Source organism: Mizuhopecten yessoensis, unplaced genomic scaffold (assembly GCF_002113885.1).
Source record: "Mizuhopecten yessoensis strain PY_sf001 unplaced genomic scaffold, ASM211388v2 scaffold10773, whole genome shotgun sequence".
In the NCBI taxonomy this organism is placed as follows: domain Eukaryota; kingdom Metazoa; phylum Mollusca; class Bivalvia; order Pectinida; family Pectinidae; genus Mizuhopecten; species Mizuhopecten yessoensis.
Window position 1 is genome coordinate 55,803 of NW_018408714.1, and position 25,322 is coordinate 81,124.

The 25,322-nt window shown below is 37.4% G+C and overlaps 1 protein-coding gene across 1 annotated transcript; it reads left to right on the forward strand.

Moving 5' to 3' along the window:
- The first annotated feature begins 718 nt into the window (after window positions 1–718).
- On the forward strand, window positions 719–9,451 carry LOC110462375 (zinc finger protein 585A-like). The gene is made up of 4 exons (XM_021516310.1): window positions 719–856; window positions 2,990–4,253; window positions 4,994–5,150; window positions 8,182–9,451. The coding sequence occupies exons 1-4, from the start codon at window positions 821–823 to the stop codon at window positions 9,269–9,271; spliced, it is 2,547 nt and encodes an 848-aa protein (XP_021371985.1). The 5' UTR covers window positions 719–820; the 3' UTR covers window positions 9,272–9,451.
- Window positions 9,452–25,322: the final 15,871 nt, after the last annotated feature.

Consider the following 25,322-nt stretch of genomic DNA (forward strand, 5'->3'; position numbering starts at 1 on the left):
CAGTTTTTTAGTGACTTTGAGTCAAGACAGATGCAGATATTTTCCATGTAACTTTATTTTAGTGTACATGTACTTTAAAGGTTACAATTGTGAGATTAATACCAGGTGAGCGATGCAGCCCCATTGGGCCTCTTGTTAAAATAGGTGCACTTTTACTGATCGTTTGGCAACAAATCAACAATTGCGAACTTTATATAATACGTGTGTTAAATATATCACACACGTGAGACAGAACTGTTTGTCTATTTTATAATGTGTGAGTAACATAATCTATACCGCCACAACTCATCTATGTTTAAATAATGCACGTTTTATCAGTTTATGCGCAACAGGATGAATATTATCAATAAGGTAATGAAATATAATCAAGAAATCTCCAAATGCTAAAAAAGCTTACAACGATGTACGTAGATTACAGCGAAAAGTGAGCCGTGTCTGGTAGCTAGGCCATTCAATAGCTCCTCCCCCGTCATATTAAGACGAGTCGGACAAACAGATGTAGCTCTGCCCGTCACAATATAAATGTTTGATGTAAACCAATTACTTCATTCATTATATCTTATAATAAATACATGTATATCATATGTATGCCGGTGAATGATTTTCCCGAAGTGATATAGGACCGACCATTTTTTTGTCGACCGATTTAACCATAAAAATATACTGTTATGAAAATAACTAACCGCTCCCTTGACAACCGGAAATGCTATTGATTCGGTATGGAGGGTCGAGAAGAGGGAACTGTGATGGTCGCCAATATAAGGAAAGATATCCGCGTTACACTGATCATGTCGACGTGAAAAAAACGACAGGCATAGACATGGAACAAGACGATCTCGGTCATTTTGTATCAAAGGTGACTTTTATTTTGTAGACAGAATGTTAATCTGTGAAATTTGGGATGCAACTTGGTGAATTAATTATGGAAATTTCCGAGGTCCCCCTGTCGACCCAGTTGCTATAGACGATGTCTATGCTCATAACGCTCCTCAGCAGCAGACATTTATAAACATATATATGGCTCACTGTTTTATTATACAATGACCTGCTCGATAATTGTCCTTACTCATAGTAAGATTAAATGCCTGTAAATGACACAGGCCTAGGAAGCTTTGCCCGCTAATTATATAATGAGACCATTTAAGGCTCAAGTGCAAGTGACAGACCACACACAGGTAATAAGGCCTATGGGCCTAATGACATTCGCTCTCCCAAAATTTTCGGTCCATTACTTAGATGCAGCGAAAAAAGGAGTCGATTGCATTTGCTTTTCAAGTCATTATAATTAAGAAAATTCTTACTGTGAGGGATTCAAAATTTGCTCGTATTTGTGTGATTCCTTTCTATGTTGAATGCACTTCACTTGTCAGTGGTAGATCGAGAGACCTATCTGGGGGGGGNTATGGATCTGCCACTGCTTGTGCTATTTGCTCTCAACTTTCTACTTCTACTCTATCTATCAACTAAACTTATTGATGACTTTCTACAGTGGTGTTTGGTATATTTCAAGTAGAGTAAGTATGTGAGAGCGGAGTCAGCTTTTCACAGTTGCCGTTAATGTCAAACTCGCTTAAAAACAAGACAAACACATTTTGTTTATGAAATTGATAAAAATTACATAGAAGAACAAGAACAATAAATTTGTGACTTAAAACTACCGAAATTGAAAGAAAATACTAACAATATTTCGCCCTAATATTTTTGTTTTAGGGTGAAACAATCTAATGGCGAATTAACCTACCTGGCGAACAGGATTTCTAGCAAAACAACCCGAAACATCATTTGTGTAACAGTTACCTATTTGAGTAACAAATTTTATTATTGAAATGCAGGATTATTACCCACATACGCCATTGTGTGGTAACATGACTGTAATAAAAAAAAGAGGATAGGCTGGTAGGGAATGATGTTACTTTCTTTCACTGTTTTTTTTTCCTGGGGTGAGGGGTTTAATTTTAAAAAATTACATACATCACCATCCATAGTTATTCAGACCAATTTGATTCATTTTCATTATATTTTCAGGTCTTTTGAATAATAATATGGTAATTAAATTTCATTCAAGACCTGGCTTTTGATCATTCAATGTTCAGAAGCTTAAAAACATTGCCTATGAAAATTGATAAAGAAAAATTGTGATTCAGTATTAATTTACAATGAAAATTAGATAGAGTGATTGTCAGTTTTTGAAATGAATAGGACAACCTCATTGGGAAGTCGAGGGATCCAGAGTTCCCAACCTGTCTAAATGGCCAAGTAAGGGGAGACAATTTAATTTGATAATGCCATATGATTATAATACATGTATACAAACATAAATGGAGTGCTGGTTTTTAAAAATAAAAAACAGATACATGGTTGTAAATTAGAATATAAAGGCACCTCAGTCTTATCCCTATTATAAGGTGCTCAATTATCATATAGTGCTCAATTTTCATAACATGCTCAATTATCATATAGTGCTCAATTTTCATAACATGCTCAATTATCATATAGTGCTCAATTATCATATAGTGCTCAGTTCTAAAATACGAAACTGATTGTCTTTGAAATTGAAATAAAAATAATAATAAAATTATTAAACAATCCCAGCACTGCACACCCACTTCCTGTTTTATAGCAGCTGAGTAGACTGGAATAGCGGAGTAAAGTATCTTGTCCAAGGATACAAAACAGTGCCATGACGGGACTCCAACCCGCAACTCTTTGGTCATGAGCCCGCCGTCCTACCACTAGACTACCGCGGATATGAAATATATTATCCATTTCCTTCTTTTCATCAGATACAGAATTTCTTTATCTTATTATTTGCTTATTTGTTTCAAATGCACAAATGATCAATATCAATTTTCACCTTAGCAGAAAGTCTTGATTGTTATTTTACTACTATAAGCTAGCTGAAACAGTTTTAAACTAAGCTGATTGTACAGTTATATTACGTTATTGTATGCATATATGGATTACAGTAATGAAGATCTCCTTGTTCCAGATCATCGAAGCTGAGATCTTGTTCAAACATCTGAATCCTAGACAACAGGAGCAGGCTCTAGGAGTGATCAGCTCAATGTGCAAGACATGTGAGCAGGTTGTGGGAGGCTCCCATCATAGCTGGACTTCCCTAACACCACAGACCACCAAAATTCTTGACAAATATTCCAGCCCCAAACAGGTGGTCCAAGGCATTCTTTATGAGCTAGTTAACCAGTCGGTAAAGGCAGCAGCTGACAAGTTGACCGTCTGGCCTTCTCAGAGACTGCGAGAGCGGCGATGGTCACATGTGAAAGTTGAAGACGGTCATGAAAGTGAAGAAGAAGATCAAGAAGATACTGGAGACATTTCAGACAATGACATTGATACCGACTCCTGCATAGAAGTCTCTCAAAGAAACAGGAAACAGCGATATCCAAGAAAGACAACTCTTACAGCACAAGTCAAAGGAACAATCTACACAGGTAAAAAGCGAGGGAGGAAGCCTAAACACCTGAAAGTTGAAGACATAGAGGCAGAAATACTTCCAGAACCTAAAGTGGCACCAATTATCATTAAACGTGGTCGAGGCCGGCCTCCGAAACGGAAAGTATTCACATGCGTTACTTGTGGACAAACTTTCACTCATCAACAGTCACTAGTTGTTCATGCACTTGAGCATGGAGAACAGGCGAAATCCTGTGAGATGTGTAGTGAAGAATTCTTATCTCAAGAGAGTATTGCTCTTCACCGATGTAAGAAGAGAAAAAAATCCATAGTTGGCTTAAGGTTATGTCGTGTTTGTGGGGATGAATTCCAAACCTCCAAACTTCTGAGGGACCATATGTGTAGTGAACATGGTATACAGAGGTCCCGGTTCTTCTGTGAGTACTGTCCCACTGGCTTCATCAAGAAACAGTCCGTCTATAAACATTATAAAAAACATGCCGCTGGGAAAATTGTTTGCATGAAATGTGGACATTTCTCCGTAGACCTAGCTGCCCACAGTGAACATTCCAGCACACATAGGAAGACTGGTGCCTTCTCATGCAACAAGTGCAGTGCCACATTTGCAAAGTCACAACATTTTGAACGACATTCCGCTAATGAGCGAGCTTGTTCCCTGTGTGGCTCGCGTTACTGCACACGGCGTGGACTAGGTCGTCATCTAAAGGATGAGCATGGTATCATACAGAGCAATGATGGCAAGGTGTATAAGTGTGATGTCTGCTGCAAGGCTTTCGACCGACCATATACTCTTGAAGTACATAAAAGAATTCACACAGGTAAACATCAAACTCGTGTAAATATGAGTAATGTTCTCCTCAAACAATGTGGTAGTAATGTACAGTGAAAACGTACGCTTCTGGCACCTGTAATATCTTAAACAACCTTAGGATACTGAAGAAGACTGTCATATTTCCTTGTAAAAAAAACCGGTAAATTGATAAACATGGGAATATGTATCCCATCCCAATACAAAAAATAAATATCGCTGTAAAGCATTATTTTTTCAAAAGCTTAGTTTTATGTATCAGTTATGTGTTTTAACTTTGCAAGGTACTGCTCAGTCTTACAGCTGGTCTGTCAATAACAGGCTATAGCTATTACTATTGGCCAATATCAGTTAAAGCGATGGATGTCTAGAGAATTGTTTTTTGGGCCCTTGATTTCTAGATTTATTTTATCATCTTGAGGCGGAAGTAACCGAGTGCTGTTAATTTTTTGGGCCAATTCAAAATCAAAAGTTGCCAACATGGTGTCCATCTTTAAATAACATTTCTATCTTTTAAGTTCTCTCTGTCCTGTATATAGTCGGCAGGAATAACCAGGGATGAAAACTGACAAAATGTAGCTATATAGATACTGTACTTTTAATCAAAATTCATGGTGGCTATAGCTGCAATTTTGAAACATATATTGGGCAACCTTTATGTAATACAATTGCTGGTCATGAAAAGATGAATACAGATATGCTACACATTTAAAGAGTAATTTTTAAAGTATGCTTTTGTGTTGTTTACAGGAGAGCGGCCTGTAGAATGTACAGCCTGTAAATTGTTTTTCCGGACTGGAAAGGCACTGTTTAAACACAAACAGACGTACACACATTCCATAAAGGCCGGGGAGGAGGTAAAGGAACGCACCTTCCTATGTTCTACCTGTGGGAAGGCTTACTTCAGGTCAGTTCACACACAATGTCCTGGGAGACTTCACATTAATTATTATCATTAGGAATAACTGTAATATCAATGTAGAAATTCATCTTACACAACCAGACATGTCTGTCTAACACATCCAGACATGTCTGTCTTACACACTCAGACATTTCTATTTGACACACTCAGACATGTCTGTCTCACACACTCAGACATGTCTGTCTTACACACTCAGACATTTCTATTTGACACACTCAGACATGTCTGTCTCTCACACTCAGACATGTCTGTCTTACCCACTCAGACATTTCTGTCTTACATACTCAGACATGTCTGCCTCACAATTCAGACATTTCTGTCTTACACACCCAGACATTTCTGTCTTACACACTCAGACATTTCTTTCTTACACATTCAGACATTTCTGCCTTACACATTCATACATTTCTGTCTCACACACTCAGACATTTCTGTCTTACATGCTCAGACATTTCTGTCTTACACACTCAGACATTTCTGTCTTACACATTCAGACATGTCTGTCTTACACACTCAGACATGTCTGTCTTACAAACTCAGACATTTCTGTCTTACACACTCAGACATGTCTGTCTTACACACTCAGACATTTCTGCCTTACACACTCAGACATGTCTGTCTTACACACTCAGACATTTCTGTCTTATAATTACACACTCAGACATTTCTGTCTTACACACTCATACATGTCTGTCTTACACATTCAGACATGTCTGTCTTAAACATTCAGACATTTCTGTCTTACACATTCAGACATTTCTGCCTTACACATTCAGACATTTCTGTCTCACACACTCAGACATTTCTGTCTTACACACTCAGACATGTCTGTATAACACACTCAGACATGTCTGTCTAACACACTCAGATATTTCTGTCTTACATACTCAGACATGTCTGTCTCACAATTCAGACATTTCTGTCTTACACACTCAGACATTTCTGTCTTACACATACAGACATTTCTGCCTTACACATTCAGACATTTCTGTCTCACACACTCAGACATGTCTGTCTTACACACTCAAGTCATTTCTGCCTTACACACTCAGAAGCTTCTGTCTTACACACTCATACATGTCTGTCTTACACATTCAGACATGTCTGTCTTACACATTCAGACATTTCTGTCTTACACACTCAGACATTTCTGTCTTACACGCTCAGACATGTCTGCCTTACACACTCAGACATGTCTGTCTTACACACTCAGACATTTCTACCTTACACATTCAGACATTTCTGTCTTACACATTCAGACATGTCTGTCTCACACACTCAGACAATTTCTGTCTTACACACTCAGACATTTCTATTTGACACACTCAGACATTTCTGTCTAACACACTCAGACATTTCTGTCTCACACACTCGGACATTTCTGTCTTACACACTCAGACATTTCTGTCTCACACATTCAGACATTTCTGTCTTACACACTCAGACATGTCTGTATAACACACTCAGACATGTCTGTCTAACACACTCAGACATTGTTGTCTTACACATTCAGACATGTCTGTCTGACACACTCAGACATGTCTGTCTCACACACTCAGACATTTCTGCCTTACACATTCAGATATGTCTGTCTCACACACTCAGACAATTTCTGTCTTACACATTCAGACATGTCTGTCTTACACACTCAGACATTTCTGCCTTACACATTCAGACATGTCTGTCTTACACACTCAGACATTTCTACCTTACACATTCAGACATTTCTGTCTTACACACTCAGACATTTCTGCCTTACACATTCAGACATTTCTACCTTACACATTCAGACATGTCTGTCCTACACACTCAGACATTTCTGCCTTACACATTCAGACATGTCTGTCTTACACACCAATTATTTCTGACTTACTTAACACTCAATCATCTCTGACCTACACACTCAGGCATTAAAATTCGGTCTTACACACTAGATTATATCTCTGTCTAATTAACAAGAAATATCTGTCCAACATACTCAGATTATTTCTGTCATAGTCAACCCCCAGACATTTTCAGTATTAATAATCTGCTTGTCTAGTGTCATGTTATATAAGCTAGTAGCTAAGAGTGGTTCAAAAAATGGGTAAAGAAATGACCATGATTTATGTTCAAGGTCACATAGTGTTCACTGTTAAAGGGTCCCTCCTACTTGGGATGGGAAAATACTGACATTTACAACATAGTATGTATACTCTAGAATGTTTGGAAGACGACGATCATTTTTCTGTCAGATATGGGCTAATGTTAAGAGAAATAAAATAGTAAGCATTATAGCACCATTGTGTTAAGTTTTAAACAAGCAAATAATAATTAAGTTTTCTGTAAAAAAATTCTGTTAAGACTTTTGTTAAGATGTGCTCATGATCACGTCTTATAATATAATATACCTGTGTAGGATCACATTGTCATAGAGGACAGCTTGATAAAATGGCTGCTTTGAAACACATGCACCTCCAAAACCAATTCTGGAAGTTAAGAACAACACATACAATGTATGTGCTGTATAATCAAAATAAACAATTCATTTACAGGCTTATATATACTATACATCATATATCCAAATTCACAACTTGACACAGAACCATTATGAGTGCTGAAAAGTGTAATGGTATATTATTTACGAGGTATTGAATCTATATGAAGTTTGTATTAAGATATTATTCTTTCTATATATAAGTGAAATTTATTTATTTTACAATAGTTATGCAACAAGTTTTTACAACTTATTTTTATCACCTTGTTGGTTGGCATTGACGCTTGGGTGGGTTGGGAGGGGTCTTATTGTGGGAGGAAACCAGAGTACCCTGAGAAAACCCATGTGACTGGCAGGACCCCATGCCTTTTCACGTCGAATCGGGGAATCCACCCAGCTGCATGTGTGCTATCTACTGCGCCACACGACAATCCATTATTCATTCCATATTTGTTTGACCCATCTAATACTATGTGTATGATGTGCATTCTGTTTCATGGTTTTGTATAGCTATAATTACCAGAGTTTTCGTCTTTGCAGGAAACATGCTCTGCAGCGCCACATGAGTTACCATACTGGTGAGAAACCACACACGTGCCAGTACTGCGGTTATAGCTGTCGCGAACCAAACAATCTCAAACGCCATATGTCACTTCACTTTGAGTCACAGAGGAACTTTGTCTGCGAGATCTGTGGGGCAGCTTTCCATGCCAAGAAAACCCTCGAGATGCACCATGCATATAAACATAATGAGGACAGAAAGTTCACTTGTGATCAGTGTTTTCTTACATTCAAAGCTAAAAATGCGTTAAAACGTCATATGAAGGTGCATTCTGCTGAGAAGGAGTACAAGTGTTGGTGTGGCACTGCATTCAAGCGTATGTACAACTTGCGTCGCCATCTGAAAGCCGTCCATGGTGCTGACGACCTCCTTCCACCAGTGCGCAGAGTTAATACGCTTGACAGTGAGAAGAAAAATCCAGGGTCACGCACAGACTCCCTGCCAATGGACAAAATTTCTACAAGTGGACGCAAAAAAAGCACAAAGAAATCACTTACAGCAAAGTTTGGAAGTTCAGATCACGATTATTTTGAAGCACGAACAACCTCCACATCAGGCAGCAAACCTGAGGAATCTGTTGTCAATGGAAACATGACATCCGACCCGAACCAGTCTAATGAACCCATGCAGTTTATTGCTGTTACATCAACTGGCCCAAACATTTCTCAAGCCATGGTGATAGACAGACAGACAGACTTGATGACCCACCTAGCTCCCTCACCTACACAATCACCGCGGCAACCTGTTCCCCTGTCGCTACAGCATGGTCAGTCCCACCTCCCAGCACAGCATTATATCCATCCCCCATCACAAATTTCCTCCCAGGCAGGACAGGGACGAACCAAGTTTGACACCCATGCTGGTATCTATGGTAACGGAATGGAGAGACAGCAACATCCTCAAGGGATGGAACCAAACAACATGTACATGCAGAGCAGCAATGCCATAGGGGGCAACAACTTTATCCCTCAGGCTGTTGCCTACTCTACTATAATGCGTGAATATGGAACTCAGTTTCAATTTATTCCTGATCCCTCCAACCCAAGCTATCACAACTTTGTCAAGTAACCTCTGACCTATCTTACCTGTGTCATTGACAGCTGACCTCTTCTAGGTTTGTCATGTAAATTTGACCTTCTTACTGTTATCTGTGACCTCTTTGACATGAAGTAGGTATGGCATTATCTTTCCATATTTATATATAACTGATTTATCAGGTAGATTTAGTTATTAGTTCACCTGATATGAAATGCCAATGCCTGTGAGTTTAATGTATGGTGCTGCATTCATCATCCATCAAATGAGAAAATAGCTCTCTCGAGGGTGGGGGGGGACTTTCTTGTTCTTCAACCCAGATATGCTAAGATCAAATTCTTCATAATGTCAAGGTCTTTATCAAAATTTTTGAATTTTATTACCCCAGTGTCACCTTCTCCCCCTGGGAAGAAGATACATTTATTTTATATTTTGTATAGGGAAATAGTACTTGTAATTTTGGTTTGGGTTGGTTTTGGTTTATTCTTTTAAATGTTCTATTAACAGCTAAGGTCATATAAGGACGTGTCCCCATGTGTATTGTATATGCATGCATGTGTGTATATGTACCGAGGCAGGTTATGTTGGTGTATCTGCCTCCTTGTGATAGCGCATATTTTATGCCAACTTTATAGTGCTATCTCACTGAAATACCATGTCAAAGGCGCCCCGCACAGCATTCCTCCCAATCACATTACACTGACATCAGGTGAACCATTTGTAGTCATTTGCCGAAATGCTAAACGTTAAGCAGGGAGTAACAACTACCATTTTTAAGGACTTTGGTATGTCCCGGTCTGGGGACAGAACTAATTGTCTTCCCCACCTCAAAAGCCAAATTTGAGGTATTGCCAAACAAAATGCTAGGAAATAAAAGGTAGTTGGAAATAGAGAAAAATATATAGATCTCAAATATTGCAATGGGTGCAGCAGGTTTATTATGGTTGCTTTCGGGTCTCCAAGAATAGAGCACAAAAGAAAATCCCCTATTCTTCAGAGGGTTCCCACATTAGTCGTCTCTTACGATACATGCAGTGGGTTACAGCAGGTACATACTTTACTTGATCTCCAACCTGCAGGGGTGGTACTTGCAAGTATATTTAATTAAAAGAACACAGCTATGTTACCTGAAGTCTTGGTATGAATTGTAATGAAACCAGAAAGATAAAAGATGAAGTCCATGATGGGGAAATAATTGCAATATTACTTTTAATGAGAATATTTTACTATTGTTGTAATATACAGGTGAGTTATACAAGCCCTCTAAGGCTTTTTGTTAACATTGTAGACATATAGATATAAAGACACTCATATTTCATGCATTTTGTTTAAAGTCATATTTTTAAACATACATTCCATTGCTGATGACTGTGAGGAACTTCTTAGGCGGTTCCACAGTGGTCAATATTATTCTGGTGTTTAAGGAGATCTTGGTGACCAATGTTATTCTGGTGTTTAAGGAGGTCTTGGTGACCAATGCTATTCTGATGTAAATGTTTCCCTTCTGTGACAGGGAAACTTAAGGCTGTATGTTACCTTACTCTGACACTATTGGTAATTTCTCTGAATAAGGTTGTCTCTATGTCTGAACTTTCCTAAGTACCCAGTGCTCCAAAGTTAGGAGGTAAAGCCTAACACATATTATTAGATACATTCCATTAATTTCTTTGTTCAAGAACAGAAATGAAAACATATAATATCTGTCAAGTTGTATGTCTGTTGACGGAATCTTGTCTGAACACCTCTTCTCTCAAATAATCCAAATTTCTTGAAACGAGGTGTTGGAAAGCAGCCAGTGATCAATTTGATAATTTATAGAATAATTAAGTAACTGTCATGAAAACGCATCAGACATATCAACGTCTAACTTTCAAAAGGAATGAATTTGTGACTACAACACCCCCTACATTGATCCTAACGCTAAAACTACATAGGGTTTTTTGCTGGTTATAAAAAATATTAAATATAATCATGCTACTAAGATCAGCTCCTTGGTTCGGTCCCAACCCCGGGGACTAAGTCTCAAGGTTTTAACATGGAAATTGGTTGCAATCCTTGCTCCATTAATTACCATGTGTACAATTACTGGGCATGAAGAGATTGTCAATGCCATGGACCAGGTGGGACATGGAATCCCTGGAACATAGTCCCTGGTGACTTAGTTCCTGGAGGGTCATGGCATGCTACACATTCATACTACCAGGTTTGGCACTAGGGTCCAGGATCTGCCCTTGGGGACTTGGTCCCTTTCCTTGGTCCCTATACTTGTATTAGGACATGCCCTTCCTCAAAGGATTGATTTCCCGAGTCATCACATGGAAATTGTTTAGATCTCCATCCTAAAAAATATTCCATGGGCATGAAAAGAGGCAGTCTTGTTTACATAAAAGACATGGGTCTTGACCCCCTCACGAGGACTTACATTTGAGATTTAGGAGATACATGTATGTACACCACACTATCAGTCTGACTCCCACTATGCTGTTGGGGATGAATTATCCTCTGTTTGTTCTTTTTATTAATGTAATCCAGATCTGCATAGAAAATATACCATTTTTAGCTCACCTGGTCCGAAGGATCTGTGAGCTTTTGTCATTGTGCAGCATCTGTCATTTGTCTGTCAACTTTTCCTTTAAAAAACTACTAGTCCTGAACAGCCCAGTAGATTTTGACTAAATTTGGTCTGGAGCATACTCAGGCCAAGGGCACTCAATTTGTGTGCCTCCCTGGAGGCAGAGGAGGGGGGTCTACTAGAAGATAAGGATAAAGGGATTTTACCCTAATTTAATCTCGAGCATCCTTGGGCAAAGAGGACTCAATTTTGTATAAACGATGGGTGTGGCCCCCTCAATGCAGAGATGTGGGGCTGAATAGGGGAAATAGAGGTAAAAAAAATAAATCTTTCTTCTACCATAGGGATTAAGGGATTTTATCCCAATTTGACCTAGAGCATCCTTTCGGCAAAGGGAACTCAGTTCTATTTAAACGGAGGGTATGTAGATGGATGGTGTGTCCCCATTTGGGACTGAATGATGGGGCCCAAAAGGGGAAACTTAGGTAAATGTTAAATTGCCTTCTCTTAATGATTCGATGAATTTTAACCAAATTTTGTGTACAGCATCCTTGGGTGAAGGGGACTCAATTTTGTATAAATTGATGGTGTGTCCTGTCTTGGAGAAGAAGGGCAGGGGAATTTGAGGTAAATCTTTCCATGTTTGCTTTATTATCCAGGTGACCGATACAGGCCCTCTGGGCCTCTTGTTGTTGGTTGTTAAATGTCATAATTCTATTTTAAAAATGCATTTTCACAAGGTGTAACTACTTACACACTGTGATATGGTTGATATGATATATACTGTTATCATTAAAGACTGATACTATTTATAACTTATTTCTAGATATGATTGTTGGTTTTAATTTGAATTGTTACTGGATATATATTTATATGTTATGTATTTGTCTTACTGTACATTATCATACGCTATTTCCACAAATGAATATTTATGAAGAACTCAGTGTTTTAAGACTGTATTTCTTTTAATAATAAAATTACAGGAATGTAATATGTTAGAGCGGATACTTTGTTTCTTTTCCCCATGGCAGACATTAAGATTACCTAGTTTTATTAATTCACCTAGTCCAAATGAAGAGCTTATCCCACCAATATATAGTCTATACAACTTCGTCCAGTGTCCATGATCTGTCTTCAATATATAGTCTATACAAATTCGTCCATCATCTGTCTTCAATATATATTCTATACAAATTCGTCCAGCGTCCATCGTTTGTCTTCAATATATAGTATATACAACTTCGTCCAGCGTCCATGATCTGTCCTCAATATATAGTCTATACAAATTCGTCCATCGTCCATCATCGGTCCTCAATATATAGTCTATACAACTTCGTCCAGCTTCCATCCGATGTCCTCAATATATAGTGTATGCAACTTGGTCCAGTTTCCAGCATCTGTCTTCAATATATAGTTTATACAACTTCGTCCATCATCTGTCTTCAAAATATAATCTATACAACTTCGTCCAGCGTCCATCATTTGTCTTCAATATATAGTCTATGCAACTTCGTCCAGCGTCCATGATCTGTCTTCAATATATCCATGGCAGACATTAAGATTACCTAGTTTTATTAGATCACCTAGTCCAAATGAAGAGCTTGTCCCACCAATATATAGTCTATACAACTTCGTCCAGCGTTCATGATCTGTCTTCAATATATAGTCTATACAACTTCATCCATCATCTTTCTTCAATATATATTCTATACAACTTCGTCCAGCGTCCATCATCTGTCTTCAATATATATTCTATACGAATTCGTCCAGCGTCCATGATCTGTCTTCAATATATAGTCTACAAATTCGTCCAGCGTCCATCATTTGTCTTCAATACAAGTATATAGTCTATACAAATTCGTCTAGCATCCATCATCGGTCTTCAATATATAGTCTATACAAATTCGTCTAGCGTCCATCATCTGTCTTCAATACATAGTCTATACAACTTCGTCCATCATCTGTCTTCAAAATATAATCTATACAACTTCGTCCAGCGTCCATCATTTGTCTTCAATGTATAGTCTATACAAATTCGTCCAGCGTCACTCATCTGTCTTCAATATATAGTCTATACCAATTCGTCCAGCGTCCATCATCTGTCTTCAATATATAGCCTATATAACTTCGTCCAGCGTCACTCATCTGTCTTCAATAAATAGTCTATTCAACTTCGTTCATCATCTGTCTTCAATATATAGTCTATATAACTTCGTCCAACGTCACTCATCTGTCTTCAATATATAGTCTATACACCTTCGTCCAGCGTCACTCATCTGTCTTCAATATATAGTCTATACAAATTCGTCTAGCATCCATCATCGGTCTTCAATATATAGTCTATACAAATTCGTCTAGCATCCATCATCGGTCTTCAATATATAGTCTATACAACTTCGTCCAGTGTCCATGATCTGTTTTCAATATATAGTCTATACAACTTTGTCCAGTGTCCATGCTCTGTCTTCAATATATAGTCTATACAAATTCGTCTAGCGTCCATCATCTGTCTTCAATACATAGTCTATACAACTTCGTCCATCATCTTTCTTCAATATATATTCTATACAACTTCGTCCAGCGTCCATCATTTGTCTTCAATATATAGTCTATACAACTTCGTCCATCATTTGTCTTCAATATATAGTCTATACAAATTCGTCCAGCGTCCATCATCTGCCTTCAATATATAGTCTATACAACTTCGTCCAGCTTCCATCCTATGTCCTCAATATATAGTGTATGCAACTTGGTCCAGTTTCCAGCATCTGTCTTCAATATATAGTTTATACAACTTCGTCCATCATCTGTCTTCAATACATGGTCTATACAACTGCGTCCATCATCTGTCTTCAATATATATCTTCTATACAAATTCGTCCAGCGTCCATGATCTGTCCTCAATATATAGTCTATACAAATTCGTCTAGCGTCCATCATCTGTCTTCAATACATAGTCTATACAACTTCGTCCAGCGTCCATGATCTGTCTTCAATATATAGTCTATACAAATTCGTCCAGCGTCCATCATCTGTTTTCAATATATAGTCTATACAACTTTGTCCTATGAAATTTAAAATTAAAACCCTGAGCCTTCTATGGGGTGAGGGGCGGGGCTCAAAAGAGGAATTTTGGTAAAATCTCGAAAATCGTCCTCTTCAGACACAGAAGTCCTAGAATCAAATTATCTAAATGGATGGATATGTCTTAATGTGCTCTATCAAAATTGTAAATTTAATATCCCTGGGTCGTTCATTCCCCCCTAGGGACGAAGTAACGTTTACTATAGTTTATATCAAGGGAAATAACACTTTTGAGTATATTTCATATATTTTCCTATGGAAATGATTCCAACTAATTTGGAATGATCATCATGGTATGATAGTTTGATGGTATGAAAATTAAAACCCTGACCTTCCATAGAATAGAGAGCCGGGCTCAAAGGAGGGACATTTGGTTAAATTTCACAATTCTTCAGACCCTGAAGTCCTAAAATAAAATTCTCTTCATGGATGGATATGTCAAGGTGATCTATCAAAACTAAATTTCATAACCCCCAGGTCATCCATACATCCACAAGGGGAGGAGTAAAGGTTTGTATAGTATGTATAGGGAAATAACACTTTTGACTATATTTCTGATATATTTGTGTGGAAGTTATTCCATCTCGGCACAAATTTCAAAATTCTTCTTCTCCTTAATGATGGACTCGGGTGACCGTTAAGGATCTTTGTTTGAGTAGTTGCAGGGTTCATATTCACTCATTTGTTTGAAATTAACAAGTTCTTATTTTTGAAATTCATAAATTAAAGGTTTTTGTTCATATTCCCTTCTGTTTCGACAGTAGTTTAGACGAGTTTAGATTTTCACGCTTTTGGCCCCAAGCATCACCGATGAGTTCTAGGAGGTTATAAAGCTGTATGGAAACGGTGTGATTCACTTTTCGTTTCAAATAGCCAAAATGCCTAGGGTGATGCAGTGGCGCGGCGTCCGTCGGATATACATTTTTTACTTTAAACGACTTCTTCTTAATAACCAAAAAGTCCAGGGAGATGATATAAGTAGCATCCTGCGCTGAAGGGCTACCAAGTCTGTTCAAATGAATGACCTTCACCAATATTCAAGGTCACATGGATCAAATATGTTACAATCTTTAAACGACTTCTTCTAAATAACTAAAATGTTCAGGGTGATGCTATTTGGCCAGAAGCATGGTGGCATGAAGGGCTACCATCTTCGTGTAAATGAATGACCTTCGCCCATATTCAAGGTCACAGCAAGTCAATATGTTGAAATCATTAAACGACTTCTAAACAACCAAAATGCCTAGGGTGATGATATTTTTCCAGAAACATGCTACATGAACGACTACCAAGGGCTACTAATGTTCAAATGAATGACCTTCGCCCATATTCAAGGTAACAGGAGTAAATGATGTTGAAATATTAGAACGACTTCTTCTGATGATCAATATGCCTAGGGTGATGATATTTCGCCAGTAACATGCTAGCATGAAGTTCTACCAAGTTAGTTCAGGTGAATGACTTTTATCCATATTCAAGGTCACAGGGGTCAATTGTCTAAAAAAGTTGATGATATTTCGCCAGTGGCTTGCTGCATTTGTTCAAATGAATTACCTTCGCCCATATTCAAGGTCAAATATATTGAAACCATTCATAGACTTCTTCTGAATAACCAAAAGGACAAGGGTGATTACATTTCGCCATATTTGTTTAAATTAATTCCTTTCACCTATATTCGAGAACGCGCGGGTCAAATGTCTAAAAAACAACTTTAAATGATTTCTTCAAAAGGACCAGCGTGATGATTTTGCCAGTAGTATACTGGTATGAAGTGCTACCAAGCCTTTACAATGAATTACTTTAACCCATATTTAAGGTCACATGGGTCAATTATATTGAAATATTTAATCAACCTCTTTTGTATAACCAAAAGGACAAGGGTGATTATTTCTGACCAGATGCTTGCTGGCATGAAGGGCTACCATGTTGGTTCAAATTAATGACTTTCGCCCATATAAAAGGTCCAAGGGGTCAAATATGCCAAAAACTTCACCAATATAAAAAAAATAGTCAGTAGTCTGGTGGGGTGAAAGAAAGACTGAATCATATTCAATGGTCAAATGAAATACTTTAAATGACTTCCTCTGAATAACCAAAATGCAAAGGGCTGTGATATGTGAACAGCAGCATGTTCATGTGAATGACCTTGACACAGATCTGGTCTGTATAAATCTTTAAAAGCCATCTTCTCAAGAAAAAAGGTCTAGGGTGGTGATATTAGGTTGAATTCAGGAATGAACGGCTGTAAAGTTTGTTCAACTTAATGTCCTTGTTTGGCTTTCAAGGTCACATGGGTCAAATGTGTTTAAATCTTTTAACATGTTCTTTTAAATGACTGATTCATAACACTGATATTTTGCCTGTAGCTTTAGTCCACATTTAAGGTTATTTGTGAGATTAATACCAAGTGAACGATGCAGGCCCATTAGGCCACTTGTTGGCACACGATATCATGTGTATGTCTTGTGTTCATCTCACAATGACACTGGTTCTTATTTTCGATCTTGAGATTGCCATATCAGCTCACTAACGGTTTAGCTAAGGATTACGAAAATCAGAAAACTGATTGAACTATTTGGTCTAATTGTGTCTTTTAACCTAAGGTAACAGCGCATGTCTGTGCCAGTTTTTATGTCACTCGCGTCACTCAGGTGACCTTTTGCGATCACTTTCCGTTCATCGTTCAAGTTTAGAGCAATACCTAAAACCATCCTATTTTTGACTTCTTTCCGGAGTCTCAGTATCTGCCAGATTTTTATGAAACTTTGGTGATAATCATCAACCTCATATGGGCATCAGCATTTACACTGTTGGAAGATCTGATCGTCCAGGGGCCTAAATGGATGAGTCAAAAGTGGTCAAATTAGCTAAACTTTCAACAAATCTTCCGCCGCTGACCCAGATATTCTAGAACCAAATCGTCTTCATGGATTGAAAGTTCAAAATTGTAACTTTCATTACCCCCTGGTACCTCATCCTACCCTCCATGTGGTGTGCGTCAAAAACAGTAGCTGTGTAGGGAACCCCCGACCTGTCAACCCATTATCTCCTTAAACTGTCTAATTTACAAAACTGTATGTAACCATGAAATTGTGCACCTGTTACAATAATATACATGTTACATGGTGGCCTTAATTTCGCTTGGTTCAAACAACTTTGTACGCAACTTCCGCTTGAAAGCGAAACGAGAACATAAAAAAACATAATTATCGGTCACTTGAAAATGATTCTAATGAAATATTGCAAATTTTGCAGTATCGAAATATATTAATAACAAATCGCGAATGATTTATTTAGTAAAGAATTCAGTTCGATACTTCGGGGATTTTCAATTATGTACGCAACCGGATATTTACGTTTTTCTAGGGCAAACAGATTGCTGTGCTCGGATTTCAACAACCATCTGCTCTAATTAGATGACCATAGGCAGTAAAAAATGTAAATAGTGCTTACGTAAGTAGTTGGCGGCTCTTCGGACAGCTAATCTATAGGCGTCGTGCTTGCTCGAAAAGCCAAAAAATAACCGCCTACATTTTCTTGTAGCTGAGTTATTTGTTCACCAAAAATCAGCCAAAATGTTCAATGTGGGTTTTCGATAATTCGTGAAGAATTGTGTGCAAACTTTGTTCCGAAATAAAATACTCTTTTTGACGTTGATAACGACCAAACGTCAAAACAGTCATTCGTGTTTATAATCGGTGTAAATGGAGTTCAAAATAAAGCCTTTATTTTCCATGTAGACTGGCTACCCTTCCCCCTAGATTTTTATGAAGAAATCCCCTGCTGCATTTTACTTCTAGCTTATCTCCTTCTAGTTTGAGAACTCAGGATCAGAAATCCAAGTGTTCAAATTCATAAGCGTTTTCTTTTTCTTGTAAATGATTCAATGTTCCAGAGACGGGGGCCAGTCTATTTGCCATGCTCGACTGCTCGCTGCGGATGACTACAATTTTGATTTCGCCGGAACAATGCGCTCGCTTTTAGGTCTAGTCGTAGCTTCGTATTTCTCAGATATAGGCTTAGGCTGTCGGTACATGTAGCAAAAGTTGCCATTTGCTATTTTCGTTTTTAATTGGGCAACACCTTAAAAAAATAAAAGATGATCTACATTCCCAGAAAACAGTCTGTTCACTCTCTTGTGTATTGTGGCCGACACAGTTCAGTGCGCGCTGTACGACTGCAAACCATTGTGTTTATTGTGCAATTATTGCAAGCGATAGACGATTGTAGAGGATCCATTGACACTGAGAAAACACATCCTGATATGCGAGGTCCACGTGGGGTTACGCAAAAGTTACAACTTAAGTCTACGTCGGCCTGCTCAACGTATGTGCTTTGCTTCGGTTTTCTTTCGAAGGAATTATCCTTGGGACCGTAGTAAATTTGTACCTTTTTAGTGCAACGTATTAAATGACAAATTATTGATGTATTTAAAAAAAAGTGTATTTGATAACTGGAAAATAACTTTTTTTTTAAATGTGTCACCGAGGCTACATTTATTGGATATTTTGTTGGTAAATTTTTGACTCATGCGTTAGGTAATGCAAGTGTCTAGGGGATCGCGCATACTACGAAATTTGCTTAAAGTAGAACTGCACTTGCAATAGATATGCCACCTATGACTATATATAGTCTTTCGGTCCTTATATGGTAGCTGATATCTCCTTATATGGATGTCATTCATTCACATATCATTCATATGCAAATGTTTTTGGCAGCGACCCCTAGTATTTTCATTCATGTCGTAGTGACGCCATTTTGTGGTTCGCTAACTTATAGGCAGAGAAAGCATTCACTTCGATACTTTCTTAACTAGTCATATGTATGTGAAAAATACAACAATTCATGTATTTTGTGAGTATACAATTAATAAAAAAATATTCTGATTAATTTTCTGACGATGCTGTGCTTGCTGAAATTGTGCTTCCCGCACTGTTACCGGAAGCGGATGGTTTCCTCTGACCTACTTACTGTAGTGTTCCTACCTAACTACAGTACACAGTTCCCGTCACAATGTTTGAGTCACTAACGTTTTGCTTCATATCACAAAAATTACCACTGCAAATAAGCCTGAAATTATATCACTGACCACTTGAATATGACTATTCTTTCCAGCAGAGTTAAGAAACTCTCTCCGACATATTCTGTCCATTTCAGTATAGTCACCGAATAGATCGATATGACCAATATATTAACACAAGAAAAGAACTGTAAAGCTACCCATGCTTTGATGACTTTAGCTACTCGTCAAACAGCAAGCAGCCGAGCTGGCTGGTGTGGCCGAAGGTCACCGCCGCGGCTTACCTGTATTTCTGCAAAACATTATCTCCCTTATACATATGGACCAAAATGTAACGCAACTTTGCGGTGCAAAATAGGTATATCATGACTATATNTGTGGCCGAAGGTCACCGCCGCGGTTTACCTGTATTTCTGCAAAACATTATCTCCCTTATACATATGGACCAAAATGTAACGCAACTTTGCGGTGCAAAATAGGTATATCATGACTATATATATCACTTCTTTCATCTTATTGACTGTTACATTGCGATATCGTTAGCTAGAATAAAGTATAACGGTAGTTCTTAGTTCTTGCTCGAAGTAATTTGAAAGTGAAAGTTGAATTTACACTGATTTCAATTATTACTTCATCAATTTGTATTATTACTCAGGTTTCCACATTAATCTATTTCTGATGATTATAAGCCATCTCACTTCCAGTTCAGACAACCTAAAAACGACCGAAAACAGCTTAATCTTTTTTTGGTAATATATCGTTTATTATATTATTTTTCTCTGGCATTGCGAATATCATAATAAGCGGTTATTATTCATCATTTATTTCTGACATAATTTTGGACGCCTGTGGTGCAATGTCATGCACTTGCCAAATACATTTCAAATGTTGCATGTGGTCAGGTAATCATATGTTTTTAACAGAGAAAATATTTTGGGCAAAAGTTTATTGAATTGTCGGGACTTGAAATCCCTGAGCACTCATCCCTTTGATTGCCGATTGGCATTCATATTACGGTACTATGCCGACTGCATCATCGAGTATCTTGACGTGTAAACTGAACGCTTTTGTAAAGATTGCGTGGCAAGGTGCGTACTCTGAATCAGTGAATAACATGTTGATTTGTTCCAAAATAGACAGTGTGCAAAATAAATGAAACTCCTGAACGGTATTATGTATCCTCCAAGCCCGTATAAAGCCAATATATAGTCCACGTCTCTGACGCACTGTCAACTTGATGTTGGAGTCAATATATTTTGTTTTTGGGTTCATTGCGAGCGTAGCAAGCTTATATGATTTTAATATTTTCAGTTCTTGAATAATAATTCTGTAACTGTATTACACTGCCCGTGCAATATCTGTCCCATCCCCTCTAACATGTTTATAAACTCGGTGTTGAACTGTTGACACTTCCCCAGCATCAATTGAATTGGTCAGCGAACCATGCTAGAGACGTTTGTACCTGTAAGGTCAGTGGTCCGTAGCAGTAACAGGGCACACGTGTTAAATTTAAAGTTTTTAATCCGAGAATCTTTTTCTTGCATGATGGATAAACAGTTTTTTTTTCTGGTGAAAATTTAAATACATGTAAGTATTCATGATTTATTCCACTCTGGCATTTTACTTTAAAAAATGCAAGTTGGGAAAGTACAAGGTGGCTAGCCAAGACAGGTATCTAACTTAATTTTGTGCAACACTATATGGTACATATTACATGTGTAGCAAAATAAACTGGAATGGTAACACCTGTCCGAAAAAAATCTGGATGCGCCCCTGGTCAGTTCTCAAGAAAATATAATAAAAACTGTTGAAGATGGAAAAAGCATGACTAATAAAAATGACTGTTATATATGATATAAAATAAGGAACCTTGTAACAATGAAAACAACCAAAACATTAAATGATGTATTCTTTCTTGTATTTCAGGCAACACATGAAGCTTTGGAAGATGTGAATAAATCCAAAGAGGCTGCAATTATCAAAAACAATTGGATTGAAACTGAAGATATTATTATCTGCAATAAACATTTAACACGTGATCATTAAATGGACTGCATGATTGCCAGGCATCGTATACATGCTGTGCAGTTGTAGCCCAATATGGATTCAAAAGTGTCCATCAGAGCCATTTTATCACATATACATTTTTTTACATACACTGGGAATACATGATCTCTCATCAAAAACTCAAAATTTTCCTCACTTCTAGTTGAGGCCATAGCTCCCTCAGATATTCTCCCCACCTAGTCACTTTCCTCATTGGTTAGTGCATTTTGCAACAGTTCATGGGGCCCCCATTATGGGTATCGAGCCTCGTATTGGTATGTCCTGGAATCAGAACTTTATTTAAGGTTACAACCAATATTAAAATCCAAATAAGTTAAAATTGAAAATTGCCACCTATTTGAAGAAATATATCTAAATGCGAAAGTTATGAAGGATGGGGGACTTTCTGATAAAAAAATTCCTGTGAGATGTATTCGCTGAGGAGAACCCCCACTCCCAACCTGGTCTTAACCGTCCAAGACTACTGGCAAATACACATACATGCAATACGCCAGTGTGAAGTTTCATGAACATACTTCTGTAACTCACAGAGCAGTATTGAACCAAAAGAGGCTTGAACATTTGTATATAATACACGATTAGTAATAACACAGCATGAAACTGTCCATGGAACTTTACCTGGCAAGTCTAGTACATTTCACATGATGCGAAATTAGCGAGCAATGGTTAAGCTTAATTGACCCTAAACAAGGAAAAAAATTGGGGACTGTGATTAACTGTTGCCTCAGCACATTTAATGATAACACACAATACACTTGACTGACTTATTGTAGAATGGATCCCATGCTATACCCCTAGTTTACGTACGTAAGAAAATGATATTTTGAATATCAGAAAAATATGAACTCAAGATCAATTTCACAAGCCTATCCTATTTTTTGCATAAAAATTGATAACTGAAGTTTGATGTGATTCATGTATTACAATATTTATTTGCAGTGAGATTGTTGTTTTATGACACAATGTTAATTAGTCCCCAACCGGTCCCCGAATGGAGGATATAGAAATTGAAGTTAATAGAAGTTTCATGCTGTTACTATTAACATAGTCATACAAGGAGGTGTATACTGACATATGACTCATGGCAAAATCCTAGTTGACCTAAAGACATTTGTGATCACGTGTACTGCTGCTGGTCTGTAGGAAATATATGTTTCACCCTCTACCAATAGGCACTAAGAAGATATTGCAACAGTCATATAATTATTCATTTGGAAGTCAACTCTTTATTTATGGCGGAAGCAGAGCCCAAAGCTTCTTGAAGCAGTACTTGCTGTTGGTCCTCGGAGGGAAAACAAATTTCAGATTATTGCCATCACAGACATTAGATAAGAGTAAATATTCGTTCACATAATTTTCAGCAACTTTAAATGGCGTTTAACCTGCATCTCAACTGACTGTATTGTGTTCGTTTTTCCTAAAATTTTATAATCAAGAAAGCATGTGTCTGGAGTACTTTCAGTACTTTGATTAGATTTAAATTCATTGAAAAGTGTTTAATATTTCTAAAATTAAAACTTTTCAGCCACATTTTATCTTTCACAGTATAAATGGGAAAAAAACAATTTGCTCTCATGAGTTATGCCAGTAAGTATGCATTTTGCTTCCAAATTACATTTTAAAAACAAAAGTATAATACATGTAGCACTTGAACCAATGGAACCGAATACTTCCACAGTATTGCATCTCAAAATAACTATTAAATATGAATGATTGGGCTTTAAAAAGGACCAACCAGTCAGGGTTGACAGGGCAAGGAAATTACATGTATGTCTACGTTTAAAATCAATTAATTTGGCTACTAAGGACCTGTTACAGGAACAAAAGAATTTTGCCCACAAAGCAATTTAACCATTACTGAGTTATATTTGTAGCTCCCTAAGACACGACCCATGAGANCTTTGGTTGTGCTTATCTATTACTGTTTTGAAAAATAATTATGTTACAGCATAATGAAACTTACCATAAATGTAAAGAGTATCAATTTGATCAATGTTTACCATGATATAACTATGCCAGATAAAACAAATCATAGTCAAATCGGGGTATAGAATATATAGTGTGTAGTAAACAAAAGAGACATTGGAGTTGCATAGTACTATTGCTTATGTATGCTATTAATTTGGTTATATCATGTATACAGTCATACAGGAAAATGTGAAGAAAAGCTAATGCCGGTTTTGTAACTGGGGTGAGACGGGCCAAGTTTGGTTTTATTTCATTCCACGTGAATGTATAGAAGCGTGCCACACAAATACTCATGACGCCAATCCTCTAGTGTCATGGGCACTTTGATTGTATTTCCTTGCAATATCCATGATATCATGAATGAATTATTTTATGAGCAGTGATCAACATACCAGATACCACGGTGAACGGACATATGCTATATCTACATGTAATTTCAGCAGTGTAAGCAATGTGCTGAACCTTATTTTCATATTGTAGCGGCCAAAATTAGCTTAAATAGACTTTGTTAAGGTTTTTAAGCTTGCTTAAAGTAAAAGTGTATGAGAGATTTGTTTTTTGTTCAACGTTATATCACCACACCCATTACAAAAATGCAGGCTGTTGACTGTTATAAGGTTGAGGCATTTATATGGAGTGTAAACAATCTGATGAAATATATTTCCATATCTTACGGGACCAAAAGAGCTTAATTTCAATAAACTTGCTGTCGAACATTTAATTTGCTGTGCAACATTGAAATATTTCGTTTATTATACATTATTTCCAAAAACTATTTGATAGTATACGGATTCACATCTATAACCAACACTAATACTTCACTGTAACCCATGTTTTGTACGGTCTCCTATATTATACAAATAAAGAATGCTCAAAATAACAGAACATGTACCAGTTTATCAACCTACAACATGTTGAGATACATATGTTGTCATTTTTCGTGTATTTTATGAGCCAACATGGCGAACTACAATAGGTGTTCAGCGTACCTTTCGCGCCCTACTTATCAATTATTATGAGTTTATGGTATTTGTGTTTATTCGTCATCCAGCTGCTGTAAACTTAGATGTCATATTTCTTAACGGAAAGAACGTTGTTTAAATGCATCAGTTCCATGTGTTACCCATGGTATCGCGCAACAACTTCAACCACTTTATCTCTGAGCTGCCGCGTTTGAACTAGATCAAAGATGGCGGACTGATAACCGGCAAATCGTATATTGCGTCTACCATTTGTGTACATGTAGTGGGCAACATTTTAAATCATTTACATGTACATTCTGTAGCATGCGTTCAAAAGTATTGAAGTAAATATGAGTATAACATATATCAAAATGAGTTAAATGGATTAAAAAAAAGCAATAACAAAAAACA

Bases quoted from the DNA above. Each gene is read 5' to 3' on its own strand.
- LOC110462375 (XM_021516310.1), top strand. From the start codon at position 821: ATGGAACAAGACGATCTCGGTCATTTTGTATCAAAG. The intron at 857-2,989 runs GTGACTTTTATT...TCCTTGTTCCAG, and splicing joins TCGGTCATTTTGTATCAAAG to ATCATCGAAGCTGAGATCTT. The intron at 4,254-4,993 runs GTAAACATCAAA...TGTTGTTTACAG, and splicing joins ACATAAAAGAATTCACACAG to GAGAGCGGCCTGTAGAATGT.